At 53.4% G+C, this 18,997-nt stretch overlaps 1 protein-coding gene across 1 annotated transcript; it reads left to right on the top strand.

The window, feature by feature from the left end:
• The first annotated feature begins 74 nt into the window (after nucleotides 1-74).
• Cope (coat protein complex I subunit epsilon) lies at nucleotides 75-16,599 on the top strand. The gene is made up of 10 exons (XM_005332971.5): nucleotides 75-271; nucleotides 6,574-6,636; nucleotides 8,147-8,247; nucleotides 9,573-9,725; nucleotides 11,695-11,748; nucleotides 12,662-12,743; nucleotides 13,868-14,023; nucleotides 14,931-14,999; nucleotides 15,945-16,019; nucleotides 16,386-16,599. Exons 1-10 carry the CDS (start codon nucleotides 146-148, stop codon nucleotides 16,431-16,433), a joined length of 927 nt encoding a protein of 308 aa, XP_005333028.1. The 5' UTR covers nucleotides 75-145; the 3' UTR covers nucleotides 16,434-16,599.
• Nucleotides 16,600-18,997: the final 2,398 nt, after the last annotated feature.

Here is an 18,997-nt window from a genome sequence, read left to right as displayed (position 1 = left end):
GCTTGCGTCCCCCGCCCCCTTACTTCCGTTTAAGAGCCTTATATTGGCTCATTCAATTGACACATTTCCCATAGTGCCCCATTGCGGGGCCCTGCTTCCGGCCGACGTGTCTCTCAGGAAGTGAGGCAGGTGAGAGGACCCCGATATGGCACCTCCGGTCCCCGGCCCGGCCTCCGGCGGCTCTGGAGAAGTAGATGAGTTGTTCGACGTGAAGAACGCCTTCTATATCGGCAGCTACCAGCAGTGTATCAACGAGGCACAGCGGGTGAAGGTGCGGACGTGCCGGGACGGGGGGGGGGGGAACGCTAGAGGTGGAGGCGGCTTCCTGGTGGCCTGGAGCAGTCCCCTATCTTGTTTCTAAAACCTTTTTCTGTTTCCACGGCATCTTTTCTCCATGCACCTTGCCAGAGAGCAGCGAGAAATAATCATTTTGGGTTTTGCCAACAAAACCCAAAGCAGTAACGTTGCGTGTTATTGCTCACTCCTAGAGCGCTCTCTCTTCGCCTTGAAGGCACCTGAGTAAGGGGGAGTTAACAGTCCTTCTGATTTGTCGAGCTATAACTCACTACCCGTGAAGGAGCGAGTTTTGCTTATCTCACACTTGACGACACCAAATTCTTTCCCGATGTTACTCTGCCCGATCAGCCTGGTTATTTCTCCCAAAGCTCGCTCAATTTTCATTCATTCCTCCTTGAGCATTTGCATGGATCAGGTACTGTATTCCTACTGGATTCAGAAGGAGGCAAAAAAGACAAAATTCCCAGCTCGATTGGAACGTAAATCTAGCAATAGCCACAGAGACAGTGAACAATGGAATGGTTTTGGAGAATGTTGGCAATGAGCTTGGGTGTTTGATGGCAAATCCAGCCAGAAAGGATTGTAACAAGAGAAGAAGCAGCAGGGAATGTTTCTTGCAGGATCTTTTAAAGAGGGATGTGGATGTTACTGTCACTTTGAAGGTGAACTGTTAGAGAATGTGTAAGTGCAGTGAACATAACATCACAGCCTAATGTTTTGAGTGTAGTATGTCTGGTTGTATAGTTCAGTGGTAGAGTGCTTGTCTAGCATGTGTGAGGCTCTGGATTTCATCCCCAGCACAGGAAAAAAAAAATGGGGCTCTCGGGGGTATCTCAGTGCATGATTACTATGTGTGAGGCCTTGAACTCAACCTCCAACATAAAAAATAAAAAAAGTTACAAGCCAGGGTAGCAGAAATGGAATGCATGAGGGGGAAGACAGAGAATGGGGTGGACAGGGCCTTCAGGGCTCTGTAGGGGTTTGGATTTTGAAAGGTAGATGTCTTTACTAGTACGTGCAAAAGGTTGGGAGGAGTTTGACTCTGAAGTAGAGAAGACTGGCTTTCTGTGTTCCCTGCCTCTGGCAATGTATCCGTTTACCCTGAGCACTGTGTGATTGGGGATAAAACCTGGAAAAGGCCAAGCACAGTGGTACACACCTATAGCGCCATTCACTTGGGAAGCTGGGGCAGAAGGATTACTTGAGCTTAGGAGTTTCAGATCAGCCTGGGCAACACGTGAGACTCTGTCTCAAAAACAAAACAAAAAACTTCACATTGACTTCAGGAAGCTGTTAGGATTGGTTGAAGCAACATTTGCATGGTTGTATTTTATTTTGCCATAGTGACAAATTATAGTCATCCCTCAGTATCCACAGGGGATTGTGGATTCAGACACCTGGCCTCCACAGATACCAAAATTTTAGGATGCTAAAGTTCCTTTTGTAAAATAGTGTAGTGCTTCCATAGAATCTATGCATATTCTCCTCTGACTTTCAGTCATCTCTAGATGACCTACAATTCATAATACATTGTAAATGCTATGGAAATAGTTGTTGTATTATTTAGGGAGTAATGAAAAGGGAAAAAAGTCTGTACATGGTTCAGTACAGGTGCAGTTTTTAAAAAATATTTTTGATCTGCAGTTGGATAGCAGAAGTGACTGTGCCACAAATGCTGTTGAAGACAGCACATGTTTATTAATCTCACAGTTTGTGGGGGTCAGAAGACAACTAGGCTCTGACCAGGCTAAAATCAGGTTGTTGCCAGGGCTGTCTCCTTCCTGGATATTCTGGGAAAGAATCCACTTCCAATTCAAGCAGATGACCGCCTGTTGGCTAGGGCCACCCTAAGCTCCTAGAAGCCTCTCTTCAGTCCTCAGCTTCTCATATGGCCCCTCCATCACAGCCGTTCATGGGGCATTGAATCCTTTTAACTCAATCTCTTGGATTTCCCCTCCTGTTGTTCCTCCTCTGTTTTCTGTTATAGGCTTGTGTGACTAGACTGGGCCCACCCAGATAACCTAGCATAGTCTCCTCATTTTAGGGTCTTTAACCTTAATCACATCTGCAGAGTCCCTTTTCCATATAATAGAAGCTATTCTTAGACTCAGGGACAGTGGGAGACTTCCTTCAATCACCCACAACTTGTGTGTGCCTCCCTTCTGGGTACTACCAACTAAGAAGAGCCAGCCAGACCTGGGCTCAAGATTTCAACTCCAGGCACTGCAGCTCTCTGAGCCTCAGTTTCCCCTTCTGTCAAGTAGGAATGATGACACCTAGCTCAGTAGGGTTGTTGTGAGAGTGAGCATTATGCTCACATTTTGCCTTCCAACTTCTGCCAGAATTCTGTTCTGTTTGAATTTTCTTGTGTCAGAACACTGAAATTTTTTAAAATATATTTTTGTAGTAAATGGACACAATATCTTTATTATTTATGTACTTATGTATTTATTTATTTACATGGAGTTGAGAGTTGAACCCAGGGTCTCACACATGCTAGGCAGATTCTCTACCACCAAGCCACAACTCCAGCTCAGAACCCTGAAACTTCTGAGAACCAGTGTGATCTGCTTTATGTAGATAGTGACTGTAGATGTAGACAGATACCAGACTGGTGGACACTCTGGCTGAACCCAAGACCTATGCCCTCTCCTTAGCAGTGTGGTCTCCAAACAGATATTCTCCCTGATGCATCCAGATGAATGGGAGTATTGTCTCCTTCAAGCCATTTGATGTGATTTCATTCTGGTCCACAAGCCACCTCAACTCTGTCAGATGTATCCTGAGTTGAACCATGTTCCCCCAAAGATATGTCTACCTGCAACACATAAATGAGGCTTATTTGAATAAAGGGTCCTTGAGGATGTAATTACTTGAAGGATCCCTAGGTGAGATCCTCCAGGATTTAGGATGGAACCTAATTCCAATACCAAGTGGCCACCTATAAGAAAAAAGGGAAATTAGAGACAGAAAAGATTGAGGCAGAGATTGGAGCAACACAGCCACAAGCCAAGGACTGTCACAAGCCACCAGAAGTAAGGGGGGGGGCACGGGGGGGGGGCCACGGGGGGGGGCCCCAAAGGGTCGTCCTCTAGAGCGCCACCTTGTGACTACTTGGTTTTATTAGACTTCTAGCCTCCAGAACTGTAAGAGAATAAATTGTTATTGTTTTAAGCCACCCAGACACCAGACAGTGGCCCCAGCAATCTCAAGTAGGCCAATAGGCCACTTAAGGTGACCCCAGGTAGAATACCTAATGAGTCTTTGCCCTCTGTTGATTGTAGTACTTGTCACCTTTCATGATATTTCCCCGTCTGTCAGTCATTTATCAAGTGTCCACAAGATGGCAGGCACCACCTAGGTACACACAAACCAACCTTGGAGTTCCTGGTCTTCTGTGTTCAGGTGACTCAGGGCCACACAGACAGTGAAAGGGGACACCATCCCTTGAGATTTCTGCCTGCAGAGCCCCCACCCTATCGTGAGCCTCCCCACATAGCACCCTGATCCCTCAACCCTGGCTGCACCTCTGAGCCATATGGGAGGGGCCAAGGTGAGCCACCCCAGGGGCAGAGTTGTCCTTGGTGGACAGGGACCTCCTGACTTTGTAGGTTTCTAAGCTCCCAGCTGACTAATGAGCATTTGCGGTTGATGATCAGAGGGCTGACCTGATGGGATGCCTCAGAGTCCCGGATGTCCTGAGCTAGGCTGTCTGAGCCCTCCCAGGGGTCTCAGTCAGTGGGTGGGAATGGGCCTGAGACTCTGCCCTTCTGTCTCATTCCTGGTCCTGCTGCTGCAAGTACAGGGACTGGACTAAGGCCCTCCTGTGCCCCCTCAGGCAAGCCTCCTGACAACTCAGCCTCAGGTATTATCACTCCAGTTTACTAGGAGGGCCTGCCTCAAGGGGGGGCTGTAGCCTCAAGGTGTCATGGTTGCTCAGCTTGGGTTTCAGGCAAGCCCCCAGGGCAGGTTCACCAGTTCCTAGAACATTTCTACCTGACAGGCCTTGGGGCAGGGGGTTTGTCTGACCACATCACTCACCCTGTCCCTTTGCAGGAAGAGCACTAGGTCTGCACTCTGTTTTTAGCAGAGCCTCTCTGATTCACACCCCAAACTGGAGGTTCCCACAGGCAGCTTCAGACAGAGCAGATGCTTGCAGGTGACAGTCTGCTGGGTGGCAGACTGCCTTGGGTTGGTAGCTAGGACTGTGCTTGTATGACTGGCCATTTCCCTCAGGTGCAGGGGTGAGTGGCACCATGGACCTGCCCCTGTAAAGCCTAAGCCCTGCCTTTTGGTCCTCAGCTCACTGGTGGCCCCAGGTGAGAGGTACCCAAGAAGCACTTGTTCAGAAAGGCCACCCTGTTTCCATGTATCTTGGGATCTCCTTGACCATTTGCAACATGGGCTCTGCCCAAGTTCCAATGACTGGCTTTCCTTTCCTTGCTCTGGCTGGCCTGGCCCAGCCCATTGGTTTGGATCTCCCAGGTAATGGGCAGGTGAATGAATCTCTTACAGGCAACAGGCCAGAGTTGGCTCCCGCTCCTCTGCAGCAAATGATCGTGTCTGTGCCTGTCCATCTGCCACATTCCTTTTACCTGATGTATCATATTTCCACAATAGGGACTCATTGGGATTTATTTAATTATTCCTCTGTTGCAGGGCATTTAGGTCACCTCTGGCTTCATGCTGGAGTGGGCGTGTTGGCAAACATCTTGCCCTGACCTTACTTCATTCAAAGCTGACTCCTTTCTGCTCTCACTTTCCCACCTCAGAGAGATGCAGGCTTTACCTCCAGTTTCCATGGGATCAATGAAACATGAATGTTGAGGAAGATTATGAAGGTTCCAGAACTACCCCAATCCTTTGGTTCTAGAAGCTTGATCACTCATGGTCCTGAGTCTGCATATCTCTTCCTGTTCCCACACTAATGACTGTGAGGTCTTCTTGGGAGCCTTCGTGGTTCTGCAGGGCTGGTGGCACACTACCTGTTTTGCACATGGGGAAGCTGAGGCCAAAGGATGGCCTCTGATCTTGGATTATCCCATCTCATAGTGTCACACCATGTCTTCATGTCGAAGCTACTAAGAGCTGGTGTTTATCTCTTTGTTTCTTATTGAAGTTGGTTTGTCCCCAGTCTGGTTGTCCTTGGTAGTGTCCGCTTCTGAGGATCATTTGAGAGCTACTTATTTAGTAGACTCCACATTCTAAATCATGGTTAGTTGTCTAGCCTGGCCACCAGGGCCTCAGCAGAAGTTGCTGAGATTCTCGGTGACACCAACCTGAGTCTGACCAGGCCAGGGTTCCACTGTCCTGCAACAAGGACACAGTTGCTGCCCACATGCCTCCCTCAGGCAGGGGAGAAGGAAGAGGGCCAGGGAGCTTAGAATCTGTGGTTCTTGGGTTCTTGGCTTCAGGAGGACAGAGCAGTCCTGGCATTCCCCCACCGATGGGGTGCCAGGTCCTTGTCCCTGTGTTCTGACAGCTGACAGACCAGCTCACAGTGGATGTTCCTAGGCCCCCTGGTTTGTAGGCTGTTTGTAGGCTTGGTAACTTCACTGTACTTACTTCTCCCAGCCACCCAGGTGGCCTGTGCCAGTGTCCCCAAGACATGGGCTGAGCTGCACTATGCCTTCCTGCTCCAGGCACTACAGGGCTTTCCAGGAAACCAGCCAGCACTCAGGAGCCCATCCACAATTATCCTCTTGAAAAAGGATCCCCTGCCTCCCTGCCTCCCTGCCTCCCTGCCTCCCTGCCTCCCTGCCTCCCTGCCTGACGGGGCTCATGGGGCTTCCTCATGGTCCCGAAGTGCATGTTACCGGAGTCACCTCACACCCTATTCCTGACTGCATGCAGAGGCTGAGCTGAGGGCTGTGCTCCGCAGGGTCTTGCTGGCCAGTGGAGGCAGATCCCTGCACTGGGCATCCAAGCCAAGCCCTCTTAGAAAAATCTTCTCACTGGGGACAGGGTAGGTCATCTAAATGTAGCAGATATGTTTATTGTTTTTAAGAAATGTCTTCAAATAAAGTAGAACAGGAACAAGGCAATAAGAGGTCAGAAGTATGGTCTCTGCCTTGGTTCCCTGTTGTGTGTTTAGAATAGGGACTGCTCTTGTGTTCAACAAGGGTGACAGTCAAGCCTCCTTTCTAAGGTGGTATTGAGATGGAACAAGATCCAGCACTCTCCACCCTGCATGCCCTCAGGGCCCATTAGTCCCGTGACCTTGTGCAGGCTGTTCTGTGCCTTGACCTCTGTCTTGACCTGCCTCTGTTCCTACAGCTGTCAAATCCAGAGAGGGATGTGGAAAGGGATGTCTTCCTGTACAGAGCATACCTTGCTCAGGTGAGTGTGGGCCCAGGACTGGGACATGAGCTTTGGGACAGGATAGTAACCCACAGAGTGCCAGGGCAGGGGTTTGGGCAGGAAGGTGCCCTAGGTGGTGGGACGGGTAGGCATAGCAGAGATGCAGCCTGCAGGGCCCCCCAGCCAGTCATTGTGCCTCCATTATACACCTGTGTCACCGAGGCCCTGGACAGCCAGGTCAGGGCACCTATGTTGCCATTAATGGACATTTTCCTCCAAAAGATAATTAATAGAACTCTCCCCCCCTTTCCTTTTCCTTGGTAGTACTAGGGATTGCTATCTCAGCCCCCCCGCTTTTTTTTCCATTTTGAGATGGGGCTCTCACTAAGTTGCTGAGGCTGGCCTTGAACTTTCAAGGCAGCTCCTACCTCAGCCTCCTGAATAGGGGGATTACAGGCATGTGCCACCATGCTTGGTCACTTTTTTTTTTTTTTTTTTAACAGTGCTGGGAATTGAACCCAAGATCTCATGCATGCTAGGCAAGTGCTCAACCACTGAGCCACACTCCTAGCCCTGTGGGTGTGTTTGTTAGTATACCAATTTGGCACATTATTAATTAGAGTTATTACCCAGAGTCCACAGTTGACACCAGGCACTAGGCTTTTTAAATGCAGGGTACCCTGATAATACAATAGCAATGTATTCTCATGTTCAGAAAATAATCCTAGCTGGGCATGGTGGCACCAGCAACTCAGGAGCCTGAAGCAGGAGGGTCACTTTACCCCAGGAGTTTGGGGCTAGACTGGGCCACATAGTGAGACCCTGTCTTAAAGAGAAAAAATAAATAAATAGCAGCTGGATACAAGGACACACCCTGTAATCCTAGCTACTCAGGAGACCAAGGCAAGAGGATTACGAGTTCAAGGCTAGCCTGGGCAATTTAGCAAGATCATGTCTCAAAATGAAAAATAGAAAGGGCTGGAGGTATAGCTCATCTTAGAGAACACTGGGTTCAATCGCCAGTACTAAGGGGAAAAAAAGTAGCACATGGGTGTATAAAATGGAAATCATCTGGGAGGGAACGCAGTGAAGGGCAGGTCTTCTGACTCCATGAATGACCACCAGCATCCGTTGGTGTCAGCAGGAAGACCTGCTAGAGGTGGGCTGGGTGGGGTGCGTTGCTTTATAGAAGCACATGCCCAGGCCTGGTACCTCCCTGGTGCTGCCCTGCCCCAGGTGACATGCCCACTTCCATATGTCTTCTCATCAATAGGGGTGGATAGCTGGGAAGTGAGATGGCCTTTCAGAGTCTCCAGCTAGAACAGTGGGCAGCATGGGTAACAGATGAGGGCATATCTAACTGCCCGCTGCCTGTGACAGGTGACACCTTACTGGCTTCTGTAGTGTACTCTGGGGAGAGTGGCAAAGGGTGGGCAGGGTAAAAGGCTTCCTGTTTGGAGGCACCACCAGGACAACACTTGGAGGACATAGGAATCCTTAATGGTGGACAGGTAGAGCTGACACAACTGACCGATTGTTTTAACTACAGAGGAAGTATGGCGTGGTCCTGGATGAGATCAAGCCCTCCTCAGCCCCTGAGCTCCAGGCCGTGCGCATGTTTGCTGAATACCTTGCCAGTGAGAGCCGCAGGTGAGGCCCAAACACGCTGGGGGCCCTGGGCCTCGGGATCTCTCCAAGAGATCCCTCTGGTGTCCCTCTAACAGGGCATCCCTCCTTCTCACCCCCTCACCTCCTGATGCCTCAGTTTCCTCTCACTTGCATGATAAGGGGGTATCAAGGGACACTGCTGCAAAGGACCTTTGGTGGGGGCAAGGGATGTCACTCAGTGTAAAGCACATGCTTAGTATGCACGATGCCCTGGGTTCTATCCCCAGCATCATAAAAGGTGGGGCTGGGAGTTGGAGACTGCAGAAATCATATGTGTGTCTCAGGGCTGTGAGGCGCTCTCTGAACCCAGAGCTAAAAATGACAGTTAATGGCCAGGCATGGTGGTGCACACCTATAATCCCACCAGCGCAGGAGGCTGAGGCCAGAGGATTGTGAGTTCCAAGCCAGTCTCAGCAAAAGTGAGGCAGTAAGCAACTCAGTGAGACCCCGCCTCTAAATTTTTAAAAATATTTATTTATTTATGTATCTTTAGTTTTAGGTGGATACATTAGTTTGTTTTTATGTGGTGCTAAGAATTGAACCCAGTGTCTCATGCATGCTAGGCGAGCTCTCTACCACTGAGCCACTACCCCAGCCCCTGCCTCTAAATTAAAAAATGCAAAATAGGCTAGAGATTTGTCTCAGTGGTCTAGTGCCCCTCAGTTTAATCCTTGGTACCAAAAAAAAAAAAAAGCAGTTATTGTCCATCCCTTGGCATTGCCAAGAGCTCCTGCCCTGAGACCACAGGGGCAGTAGGGAATTGGGAGCTTCCGTCTGTCTTCTGATCTGGCTGTCTTCCAAAGCACAGGAAGAGGGCACCTGCCCAGCCAGAGACCGCCTGTTCAGCACAGCCTAGCAGGTCTCAGGCAGTTCCTGAGCCCAAGGTAGCGGGGACATCAAAACTCCTAGCACTGAGGACCAGGGGAACTTGGGAGCCTGGCAGTTCCTTCTGCTACTTTCTGGGCAGAGCCGGACTCTCCCTCTCCCGGTCCACAGCCTCCCCGCACTAGTCCCACTGCTTACAGCCTCAGTTTCCCGTCTGTCTGAAGATCGAGAAGTGCTTTGTGGGAAGATAACAAGGTTGGCACACAGGTGTCAAGTGCCTGTGCCCACTGGGGCATGTCGGGGCTGCTTGGTGCTCTAGAGACAGCTGGGGCCATTCTGCCACCTGCTACTGTGCAACTCTAGGGGCCTGGCTCACCTTTCCTGGTCCTGTCTGTACTTGTTAAATGGCAGCACTCAGGATCATGCCAGGTGTGAAGGTACTGCTTGCCTGGCCTTGGGCCCTGAGCAGCTTTGTCTTGCAGGGACTCTATTGTGGCTGAGCTGGACCGGGAGATGAGCAGGAGTGTGGACGTGACCAATACCACCTTCCTGCTGATGGCTGCCTCAGTGTACTTCCATGACCAGAACCCAGATGCGGCCCTGCGCACCCTGCACCAGGGGGACAGCCTGGAATGGTGAGCTGCTGCTGTGCCCCAGGGGACTTTTGTCTTTTTCTTTCTTCCTTTGTGGGTTTGTTTCTCTGTCTCTCTCTCTCTCTCTTTTTTGAGGCAGTGTCTTCCTGTGTTGCCTGGGCTGGCCTTGAACTCCTAGGTTCAAAAGTACCACCTCAGCCTCCCAAGTAGCTGGGACTCTAGCTGTGCGCCATCATGCTCAGCCAAGGGGACCAAGTCTGTTTTCTGCTGCTGTAACAGAACACCACAGACCTGGGAATTTATGGAGAGTGGAGTCATATTTGGGTGACGGTTCCAGAGGCTAGGAAGTCCAAGAGTATGACTTGAGCATCTGGCAAAGGCCTTTGACATAATGAAGGGGAAGGTGAGAGAAGATGGTGGTAACATCCTATTGTTAGGACACAGCATCGATAATTCACCCACTCCTGTGATCAGCCATTCTTCAGGGCGGGGTTATTGACACCTAATCGCTTCTCAAGACTGTCACAGTGGCAAATAAGTTTTGGCATGAGCTTGGGAGGGGACAATCAAGCCATAGCAGGATGGCACAGGGGCACTGAGTGACCCTCTACATCTCCAGGCGGCATAGGGCCCCACTGGCTACTGTTGTGGGAAAAGTGCCTGGGGCTGCTCAGCACAGCAGTCCCTGGCCTCCCGTCAGCCTGCAGCTCCCATTCTTGGGCCAGGAGACATTTTCATCTGCATGGCTGGCCTGGCACTCCAAGGACACAGCGCTGGAGGCTGAAAACCCTCTGTTCCCAAGGGCAGAGCAGAAAGCACCTTTGTCTCTCCTCTCGGCTTCTGTCCCTCCACCCCCATGCAGCCTTCGACTCTGCCCTGGGCCCTGATCCAGGTCTCTTATGCCATTCTGGCCCCTCAGACTGGCCGGCCAGCCTTCCTTCAGCACGCTCTGGGCTGGGGCTACTCTCCGCCCCAGGGGGCCTTTCTGGGCCTGCATTGTATCCAGGTCATGGTCATTCCTCCCAGTGAGCAGAGCTGTCTTGTCTCTTCACAGCACCTTGCTTCCCTCCGTTGATCAGTCGTGGCTGGCTGTTTCTACTCACGTCACATCACTGTCCAGCAAGAGGCTGGGGGTATGGGTACAGCTCAGTGGTAGGGCACTTGCCAAGCATGCGCAGAGCCCTGGGTTCCATCCCGGCACCAAAAAGGAAAGGAAAAAAGAAAGAAATAGGGCTAGGGATAGTGGCAACTTGGGAGGCTAAGGCAGGAAGACAGCAAGTTCAAGGCCAGCCTGGCCTCTTCAGCAAGATTTGTCTTGAAGTAAAAAATAAAAAGGGTTGAGATAGAGCTCAGAGGTAGAGCAACCTGGGGTTCAACCCTCAGTACTGGGGGAAATGAAAGAAGGAAATAGAAAGGAAAGAAGGGAAGAAACAGGAATGGCACGGGGGACTGATGAGTGAGCTGTCATCTGCTGGTCTGGTGCTGGCTCCTGTCAGGTGGGAAAACATAGGGACAGGCAGCCACATGAGTAACTGGTGGTCTAAGCTGAGGGGGGGGTGGCTGAGAGGGAAACTAGGCAGAGGGGAACAGAAGGGCTTAAGGGGTGTGTGGGGTGTGGGGTTCAGATGCCTCCATAGAAACAGGAGTGGGCATGTGTCCCTCCGCTGCTGGGCCTCATCCTGGGCCACAGTGCTGGGTGGTGTCAGGAAGCCTGGAGCAGGTGTTCCACCCATGGGCCTGAACAGTGCAGCTCCATCTACAGGGGGACAGCAAGAGGGCCATGCGCCTGGAGCTTCTCCCTGCAGACCTTGTGCGACATCCTGGCCTGAGCAAACTTGGCAGTGAAGTGGAAAAGCCAGGGTATCCCCCTTTGCAAGATGGGGCTGGTGGACCAAGATCTTTTAGAGGAAATAGGAATGTTCTAGAAGGTGGTGCCACACGGAGTGAGCCTCTGGTGGGGGTCTGCAGTGCTTCTGGGGCTGTCTGCTGACCCCACCCGCCCTGTCCACAGCATGGCCATGACAGTACAGATTCTGCTGAAGCTGGACCGTCTGGACCTTGCCCGGTGAGTCCCCTACCTGTTTGATTGGTCTCATGGCCACAGCTCAGCCATGTACCAGAGCCTCTGTTACTCAGTTGTTTCTGGTTGTTTTTTCCGTTGCACTGAAGCAACCTGCCATCCTTTATCCAACACTTCCCTGCAATCATTGCCAGGGACACAGGCATTACTTAATGCCCATGTCTGTTTCCCTCTGGGCGGTTGGTGGTGGGGCCTGACCTTCAGGGTAGGGGTGGGCTTTGTGGAGAGAGTAGAGGAGGCTGAGCCTACTAGCGTTGACACGGTGCCCGCTTGCATAGCCCCTCTGGGTCCTCTCCTCGCTCAGATCCTGGAAGCAGCAGAGTCAGAGGTTGTGGGGAGCATTTAGGGCCCCCCTTGCTACATTTTGCAAGATTCTTGCTTAAGAATTGTTCTCAGGGGCCTGTAGCTCAATGGCAGAGCATTTGCCTTGCATGCGTGAGGCACTGGGTTCGATCCTCAGCACCACATAAAAATAAACAAATAAAATAAAGGCATTCTGTCCATCTACAACTACAAAAAATTTTTTAAAAAGTTTTCAGGCTTCAGGCATGGCTCAGTGGGAGAGCACTTGCCTGGCATGTGCATGGTCTGGATTTCATCCCCAGCACTAAAAGAGAAAAGGTTTCTTTCCTCTGCCTCTGTCACCACTTCCTGAGCTCTGTCCCCCAGGGAGCGGGAGTGCATCTCCTGAGCCCTTCCTCCTGCGGGCACTCTTAAGGGGCAGCAGGCAGGGCCTAGCCTGCCCTTCTGGGCATGTCGTGAGGCAGGAACTGTTGAGGGACAGTGGGGTGTGGAGTGGGCTGGTGCTCAGGCTCTGGGGACCCTTGAACAGGAATAAGGGGGAGCACCAGGTGGGCCTCTTGGCACTCAGTGCCCTTTGTCCTCCTCCTGCCCCTAGGAAGGAGCTGAAGAGAATGCAGGACCTGGATGAGGATGCCACCCTCACCCAGCTGGCTACTGCCTGGGTCAACCTGGCTGTGGTGAGCCTCTTGACCTTGCAGAGTCTCGGGGGGGGTGGAGATTGACGCCCTGCTTCCGCCTACTGCCATGGGGACCTCACTCCTATGGACTCATCCGCTCCTGGCTCATGTCCCATCTCCATCCCATCCCAGGTCTCCTGAATCCAAGCCATGGGGACAGAGCTAGAAAGAATAGAGGGGCTGGGGGTCCAGAACCACAGGCAGCTTCACAGCTGTCCTCCTCCCAGGTCCCCGTAGGGTTTGTGGTGCTCACTCAGCTTTGTTTATCAGACTCCTGGAACTGGGCTGGACAGGGTCTTAGTGAGGCAGTGTTCCCACCAAAGCTATGGAGGTGTCCTCGGCCCTGCGCTACCCGCTGCCCCATCCTCCTGGCAACAGCACCTTTTCTGGAACTTGGCTTCCTTTCTGAGTCACTCTTTTGTCTGTGCCTTCCAAGTGTACCCACTGCCTCTGCTTCTCTGGGGACCAAAGCTTCATGCCCAGGGACTTCTAATGTCCATCCAGTTGAGTGGTACAGACTCCAACACAGCTTTCTGATAGTTTTGTTTATTTCGTATTTTTTATTATCTTTTGACATGGGCTTTCACTATATTGCCCAGGCTGACCTTGAACTCCTGGGCTCCAGAGATGCTTCTGCCTCAGCCTCCGAATAGCTGGCACTGCAATCACCATGCCGTGTACAGCTTAGATGTGTATTCTTTTCACAGCTCACCTTGGTCTCAGGCCCTCCTTGCAAGTGTCACACTGTATTGTTAGCAAGGGGACAGGTCAAGGCTGTTGGCCATAAAGCAGATATTACCTCTGATGAGCCCTGACCTAGTGGTCCCAGCACAGTCCCGGGTGCTGCCCCCCATGCACTGAATCCTCTGGAAGCCTCATTCCCCCTCTGTAAACTGAGTGCTCAGGGAGCCAGGTGTCACGTAAGGCATGGTGTGACCAGTGCTCCAGATCTTGTCAGCAGGCTGCTGGCCACACAGGGTCTCTGCCAGGAAGGGATGGCAGGGCCATGAGCCAACCTTGCCACATTTGTCTCTGCAAAATGCCACAGTCTGGGCTATGTGGAGAGTAGACAGGGGCCAGGTTGGGCAGCAGGGTGACAGGCAGTGATGTCATTGTACCCTCAGGGTGGTGAGAAGCTGCAGGATGCCTACTACATCTTCCAGGAACTAGCAGACAAGTGCTCATCCACCCTGCTTCTGCTCAATGGACAGGCGGCCTGCCACATGGCCCAGGGCCGGTGGGAGGCTGCCGAGGGCGTACTGCAGGAAGCACTGGACAAGGTAGGCACTCTTCCAGGAGGAACTGAATTGGGCATGGCAGTGACCTTCACTTGTGGCCCCACAAGTATTCTGATGCCCATCAGCTGCCTAAGACCTAAATCAGGGGATTGCAAATGAAAATCCCAGTTCAGGCTTCTCTTGAAAATAGGAGGATCTAGGCAGCTTGGGCTATAGTTGGCCTGAGCTGAGCAGACACATGCTGTCCTCAGTGTCACCTCAGCTCCCTGATTTGGAGCTTTCAGGTGCGACTCCTCATCTGATTCTGACCTGGAATTGAGGAGCTGCCCACCAGCACTGATCCAGAGAAGAGTGGGCAGGTGGGAGGTGTCCTGGGCCTGCCCTTGTCTAAAAGGAGGGAGTGCTGCCTGCCCATGGCTGCAGAATCTCCTGGAGGCCTCTTGTTGTTATAGTCAGCAAGGGTGTCGGGTGGGTTTGTTACTGGGGAGCATCTTCAGCTAATGGAGACAAACACTGATAGGAGCCTTGCTCCCCATTCTGTTCTGTGAGGGGCTGTTTTCATCATTTGCAGAGTGGAAACAGGCTGTGGGGCCTGGCCTTGGTGACTTTGAGATTGGTGTGGTTAATGTGCCCCTCTGGACAATCAGGGCCACTATGTCCCAGGCTGGCCTCCACATGAGAAAACTGAAGTCTGGAGAAGACCTAGCTGGCATGGGGTGTCAGGAAGGCATGGGCCACCAGCCCCTGGCACTGTGTCATCCCTGAGGTCCCGCCTTATAGAATGATGGGAGGGAGACTTTGGACTAGCAACGGTCCCCACCTTTTAGGAGTAAACTTGTATGGGTCAGTGCAGTGGAGGGCATTATCCCACCTGAGATAGGGGGCGAGTAGACAAGCTCGGGGTGTCCTGGAGTTGCTGACCTTTCCCACCCCACATCTGTTTTTCCAGGACAGTGGCCATCCAGAGACGCTGGTCAACCTCATCGTCCTGTCACAACACCTGGGAAAGCCCCCTGAGGTAGGCCCCCTTCACCTCCTCACCAGCCCAGCCCACAGCCAGGTGCAGGGGTCCCAATCCCTGTGGAGCTGATCCAGAGTGTGGTTAGGGGCTCAAGTCAGCCTGAGGTTAGTGCAGAAACCCGCTGTCCACCAAGAGGCCCCAGGATCAGTGTATGTGTGTGTGTCCTCTGGGCAAGATGGTGGGCCAGTGGGTCCTTAGGGTCCACTAGATGGGTGGGCTCAGGGCTGCCGGAGTGGGGCTGACTGGACTGGGACCCCAGCTGGTGCCCCTTCAGGGTGAGTGTGGGCACAGGACAGAGAAGACCCAGGAGGGTGACTATTGAGCCCACCTCACTTGAGGCGAGAAGGGAGGCCATGCAATGACCATTCACTGGTGCCTGAGAAAGGCTCCTCAGGCAGGAGCAGGGCATAGGTGGTGTGGGGAGAGAGAGTCCCGAGGTGCTCTGGACCCCAGTCTCAGGGAGACAAGGACACTCCCCAGCCCCGGGCAGTTGGGTGGAGGCTGGGCTGAGGTTGATAGCAGGCTCTGCTGAGGTCCAGGTTCTGGTCCCCAGGCTTCTGATGAGCCTTGGTACAAGTATGCCCAGAACAAGTTCACCTCCCCTCAGATGGCCATCTCCCTCATGTCTCTGTCCCCAATCTGTCCCATCCCTCCTGGCCATGGCCTGGCCACTGTCCTCCTAGGGCCTTTTCTGGCCCGCTGCCCTGAACCCTGTGGTGCAACCAACCCCGGGCAGAGAGCTGGCTCCGTGCCAGGCACTGTTCCAGGGTGTTCTCTACTCCCTGCCTGAGGCTCCTCGTCATCAGCCCAATCAGGATGGGGTGAGGAGCCCCCAGGGGGACGAGGAACACGGGGCAGGAGCAGCCCACTCCTTTCTACTCTTAGGTCAGAGCTGCCTTGGGATCCCCATTTTTGGCTAATCTGGCCCTACTTCCCCCTCAGGTGACCAATCGCTACCTGTCACAGCTGAAGGATGCCCACAGGTCTCACCCCTTCATCAGGGAGTATCAGGCCAAGGTGAGCAGAGGCCTGTCCTGGGCTCCCAGCCTGGCTGGGCTGGCTGGCCTCATATGTGCCTGCATGGGCTCTGGCACATTCCCTCCCGCCGTTCCCTCCCCCTCCCTCCCCCTCTTCCTCTCCCTCTCCCTCCTCCCCCTCCTCCCTTTCCCCCTCCTCTCTTCCCTCCCCCTCCTCCCCTTCCTCCCCTTCCTCCCCTTCCTCCCCCTCCTCCCTTTCCTCCCTTTCCTCCTCCTCCTCTCTCCCCTCCCCCTCCTTCCCCTCCTCCCCTCCTCCCTCTCCTCCTCCTTCTCCTCCTCCTCTCCTCCTCTCCGCCCTCCCTCTCCTCCCATCTTTATGCAGCCCTTTCTTTCCTTCCTGTTGAAGGAGAATGACTTTGACCGCCTGGTGCTGCAATACGCTCCCAGTGCCTGAGGATCGTCCCAGACTCAAGTCCTGGACATGGAGACAGCAATGCCAGGGACCCTACTGCCCTCCCGCTGGCACCTGCTCCCCTCTCATCCCGTCCTTGGGCTGGAGGTCTGGCCCCTGCATCCCTTATCTGCCAATAAATGTCTTTACTCTGGGGTGTCCCCACCCAGTGCAGTGCTCTGGTCACTTTGGTGGGAGAGGGTAGGAACCAAGGCTCGGAAAGTAGGGTTCCGGGCCTCTGTCAACCGCTCTGCAAACGGAAGTGTCTGTCTGCATGGAGTCCATCGCCCCACTGCTTACATGCCACAGGTCCCGCCTCCTGAGCTGCAGCTTGTGGAGCCCAGTCCCTCCCTGTGGCCCTCATGCCATAGCCTCAGTTGGCCTTCAGGGGAACAGGCACAGGCCCATCATGCAGTCGTCATGGAGGGTATCGAGATTCAAACCCAGGATTGTCTGTCGGTCCAGAGGTGGGGGCAGGAGCAAGCACAAAGCACCCAGGCCTCTGCCCAGCAAAGCAGGGAGGATCCCAGGCCCCTGTTCCTCACCACTGCCCTGTGCTGAATTGAGACTTGGCAGTGGTCGGGGCCCTTGGGTCCTGGGACACCATAGTGGGGAGGTACCAAGATTCCACCCCTCCCAGACAGAAATCTGTGGAGAGCCAGACACTAAAGGGGAGGTGGGTGGCAGGGCTGGGGGTGGGAGAGAGGAATGGCTGGAAGAGCCACTCAGGTGAGGTCGCCAATGAGCTGTGCCCATCCAAATAAGCAGCTTCCGGGCCAGGTTCTGGGACATGAGCATCCATGGCCCAGACACACCTGTGTGGGAGCCCAGAGTCCTCTCCGGATTGTCATGGTGAGCTGGATGGGACAATGTGCCCTTGGCCACTGGCCAGTGTCTGGCTTTGGCCTCAGCTTATCTCCTGTGGAGGAGATACGACACTTGGGTCCAGGCCTTGGGGGTGGCTACCTGAAAGAACCCAGTCCCTGGTTGCCAGAATATGACAACAGATGACACCCATCCCCCAGCTCCTTCCTGCCCAGCTGGGGAGGGAGGTGGCAGAAAGGCCTTCCCTGGGCAGTGGCATCAGGATCCTGTTCCTAGTATGCCTTCTGAGGGAGGAGGCCTGTCCTCTTGAGGCAGGGAAGGGATACCAGCGTCATGAATGACCCTCAGCGGCCCTTGTCCTCTGCTGTCGGTGCCAGGAGCCACTTTCCATCCTTGCCTGCACCCACCCGTGGGTGGCCTCCTGACTGGACACACCCAAAAGAAACCTGAGGCTGAGCTGGGGCTGGTGGGCAGGCAGCACTTCTCCCATTACTGATGGGCACCATAGTGACCAGATAGTGCTCAGTGGGAGGTGGATAGAGGAAGAGGGGAAGGGCCAGGGCTGCCCCACAGGCCAGGTCAGACCTGGGGAGCACACCCAGCCAGGCCTGAGCCCCCTTCCCCACCTCAGAGGCTTCCATGTTAGTGACTTTTCTGGCCTCTGCTGGCCCTGAATTGACCAGGCCGGGCCTCCTGTCACCCACTACGCACAACACCTGCTGGGCTTGTCACCTCCCCTACCCACATTCATGAGTAGGATGGGGCTGGAGTTGTGGTTCAGTAGCAGGCACTCGCTAGCACGGGTGAGGCCCTGGGTTCAACCCTCAGCACTACATAAAAACAAGTAATAAATTCTGTTTGTTTGTTTTTTTCTGAGATGGAATCCCACACATGTAATCCCAGTGGTTGTGGAGGCAGAGACAGGAGGATCCAGAGTTCAAAGCCAGCCTCAGCAAAAGCAAGGCACTAAGCAACTCAGTGAGACCCTGTTTCTAAATAAAATAGTAAATAGGGCTGGGAATGGAGCTCGGTGGTCGAGTGCCTCTGAGTTCAATCCCTGGTACCCCAAAAATTATTTTAAAATATCCTCTTAAAAATAAAAGGATGAGTAAGATGAACAGTGGGGTAGTGACAAGTGACAAGAAGACTGAGGAGAGGGTGGGACTCAGGGAGGTATACTGAGTAGGTGACATCTGAGTAAAGCCAGAAGGAGGTGAGGGAGACCCCTGCAGCTACTGGGACCGGTGTTGCAGTACAGGGAAGAAGTTCAAGGGCCCTAAGGCAGCACGTAGAAACAGCCGGAGGCCACATGGCCTGAGGATGCAGCAAGAGGGGAAGGAAGATGGGGGGGGCTGAGTTGGTGGAGAGCTGTTTTTTTCTGAGATGGGAGCCCAGGAGGGCTGTGAGCTTGGCAGGAAAGCGCCCTCGAGTTGGAAGATCCTTTGGCCTCTGCGTGGGGTAAGGAGTTAGGGCAGGACAGCAGACAGGAGGCCCAAGGTGGTCCCAGGCAGCACAAGGACCAGGAGGTGCAGTGCAGAGAAGTGGCCAGATAAGGAACCTCTGAAGCTAGGGCTACTGTGCTGCTGGGCTGGATGTGGGGAGGGAGGCGGAAGGCTCCCGTGTCCCCCCCTCCGGAGTCTTCACCTGTACCTCAAGGTCAGGATAGACTGGTGATTGTGGAACCAGTCTGGCTCCTGTGGGGCCCATCCCTGCATCCTGACCCTTGAAGGCCAGGTAAGGGA

This window comes from Ictidomys tridecemlineatus, chromosome 2 (assembly GCF_052094955.1).
Source record: "Ictidomys tridecemlineatus isolate mIctTri1 chromosome 2, mIctTri1.hap1, whole genome shotgun sequence".
In the NCBI taxonomy this organism is placed as follows: domain Eukaryota; kingdom Metazoa; phylum Chordata; class Mammalia; order Rodentia; family Sciuridae; genus Ictidomys; species Ictidomys tridecemlineatus.
Note: the sequence above shows the minus strand (reverse complement) of the source record. Positions and strands in the feature narration are given on the sequence as shown.

Excerpts from the sequence above, each read along its gene's own strand:
- Cope (XM_005332971.5), top strand. The coding sequence starts at position 146 with ATGGCACCTCCGGTCCCCGGCCCGGCCTCCGGCGGCTCTGGAGAAGTA. Across the intron at positions 8,248-9,572 it reads CTTGCCAGTGAGAGCCGCAG|GGACTCTATTGTGGCTGAGC; the intron begins GTGAGGCCCAAA and ends TTTGTCTTGCAG. Across the intron at positions 11,749-12,661 it reads GACCGTCTGGACCTTGCCCG|GAAGGAGCTGAAGAGAATGC; the intron begins GTGAGTCCCCTA and ends TCCTGCCCCTAG.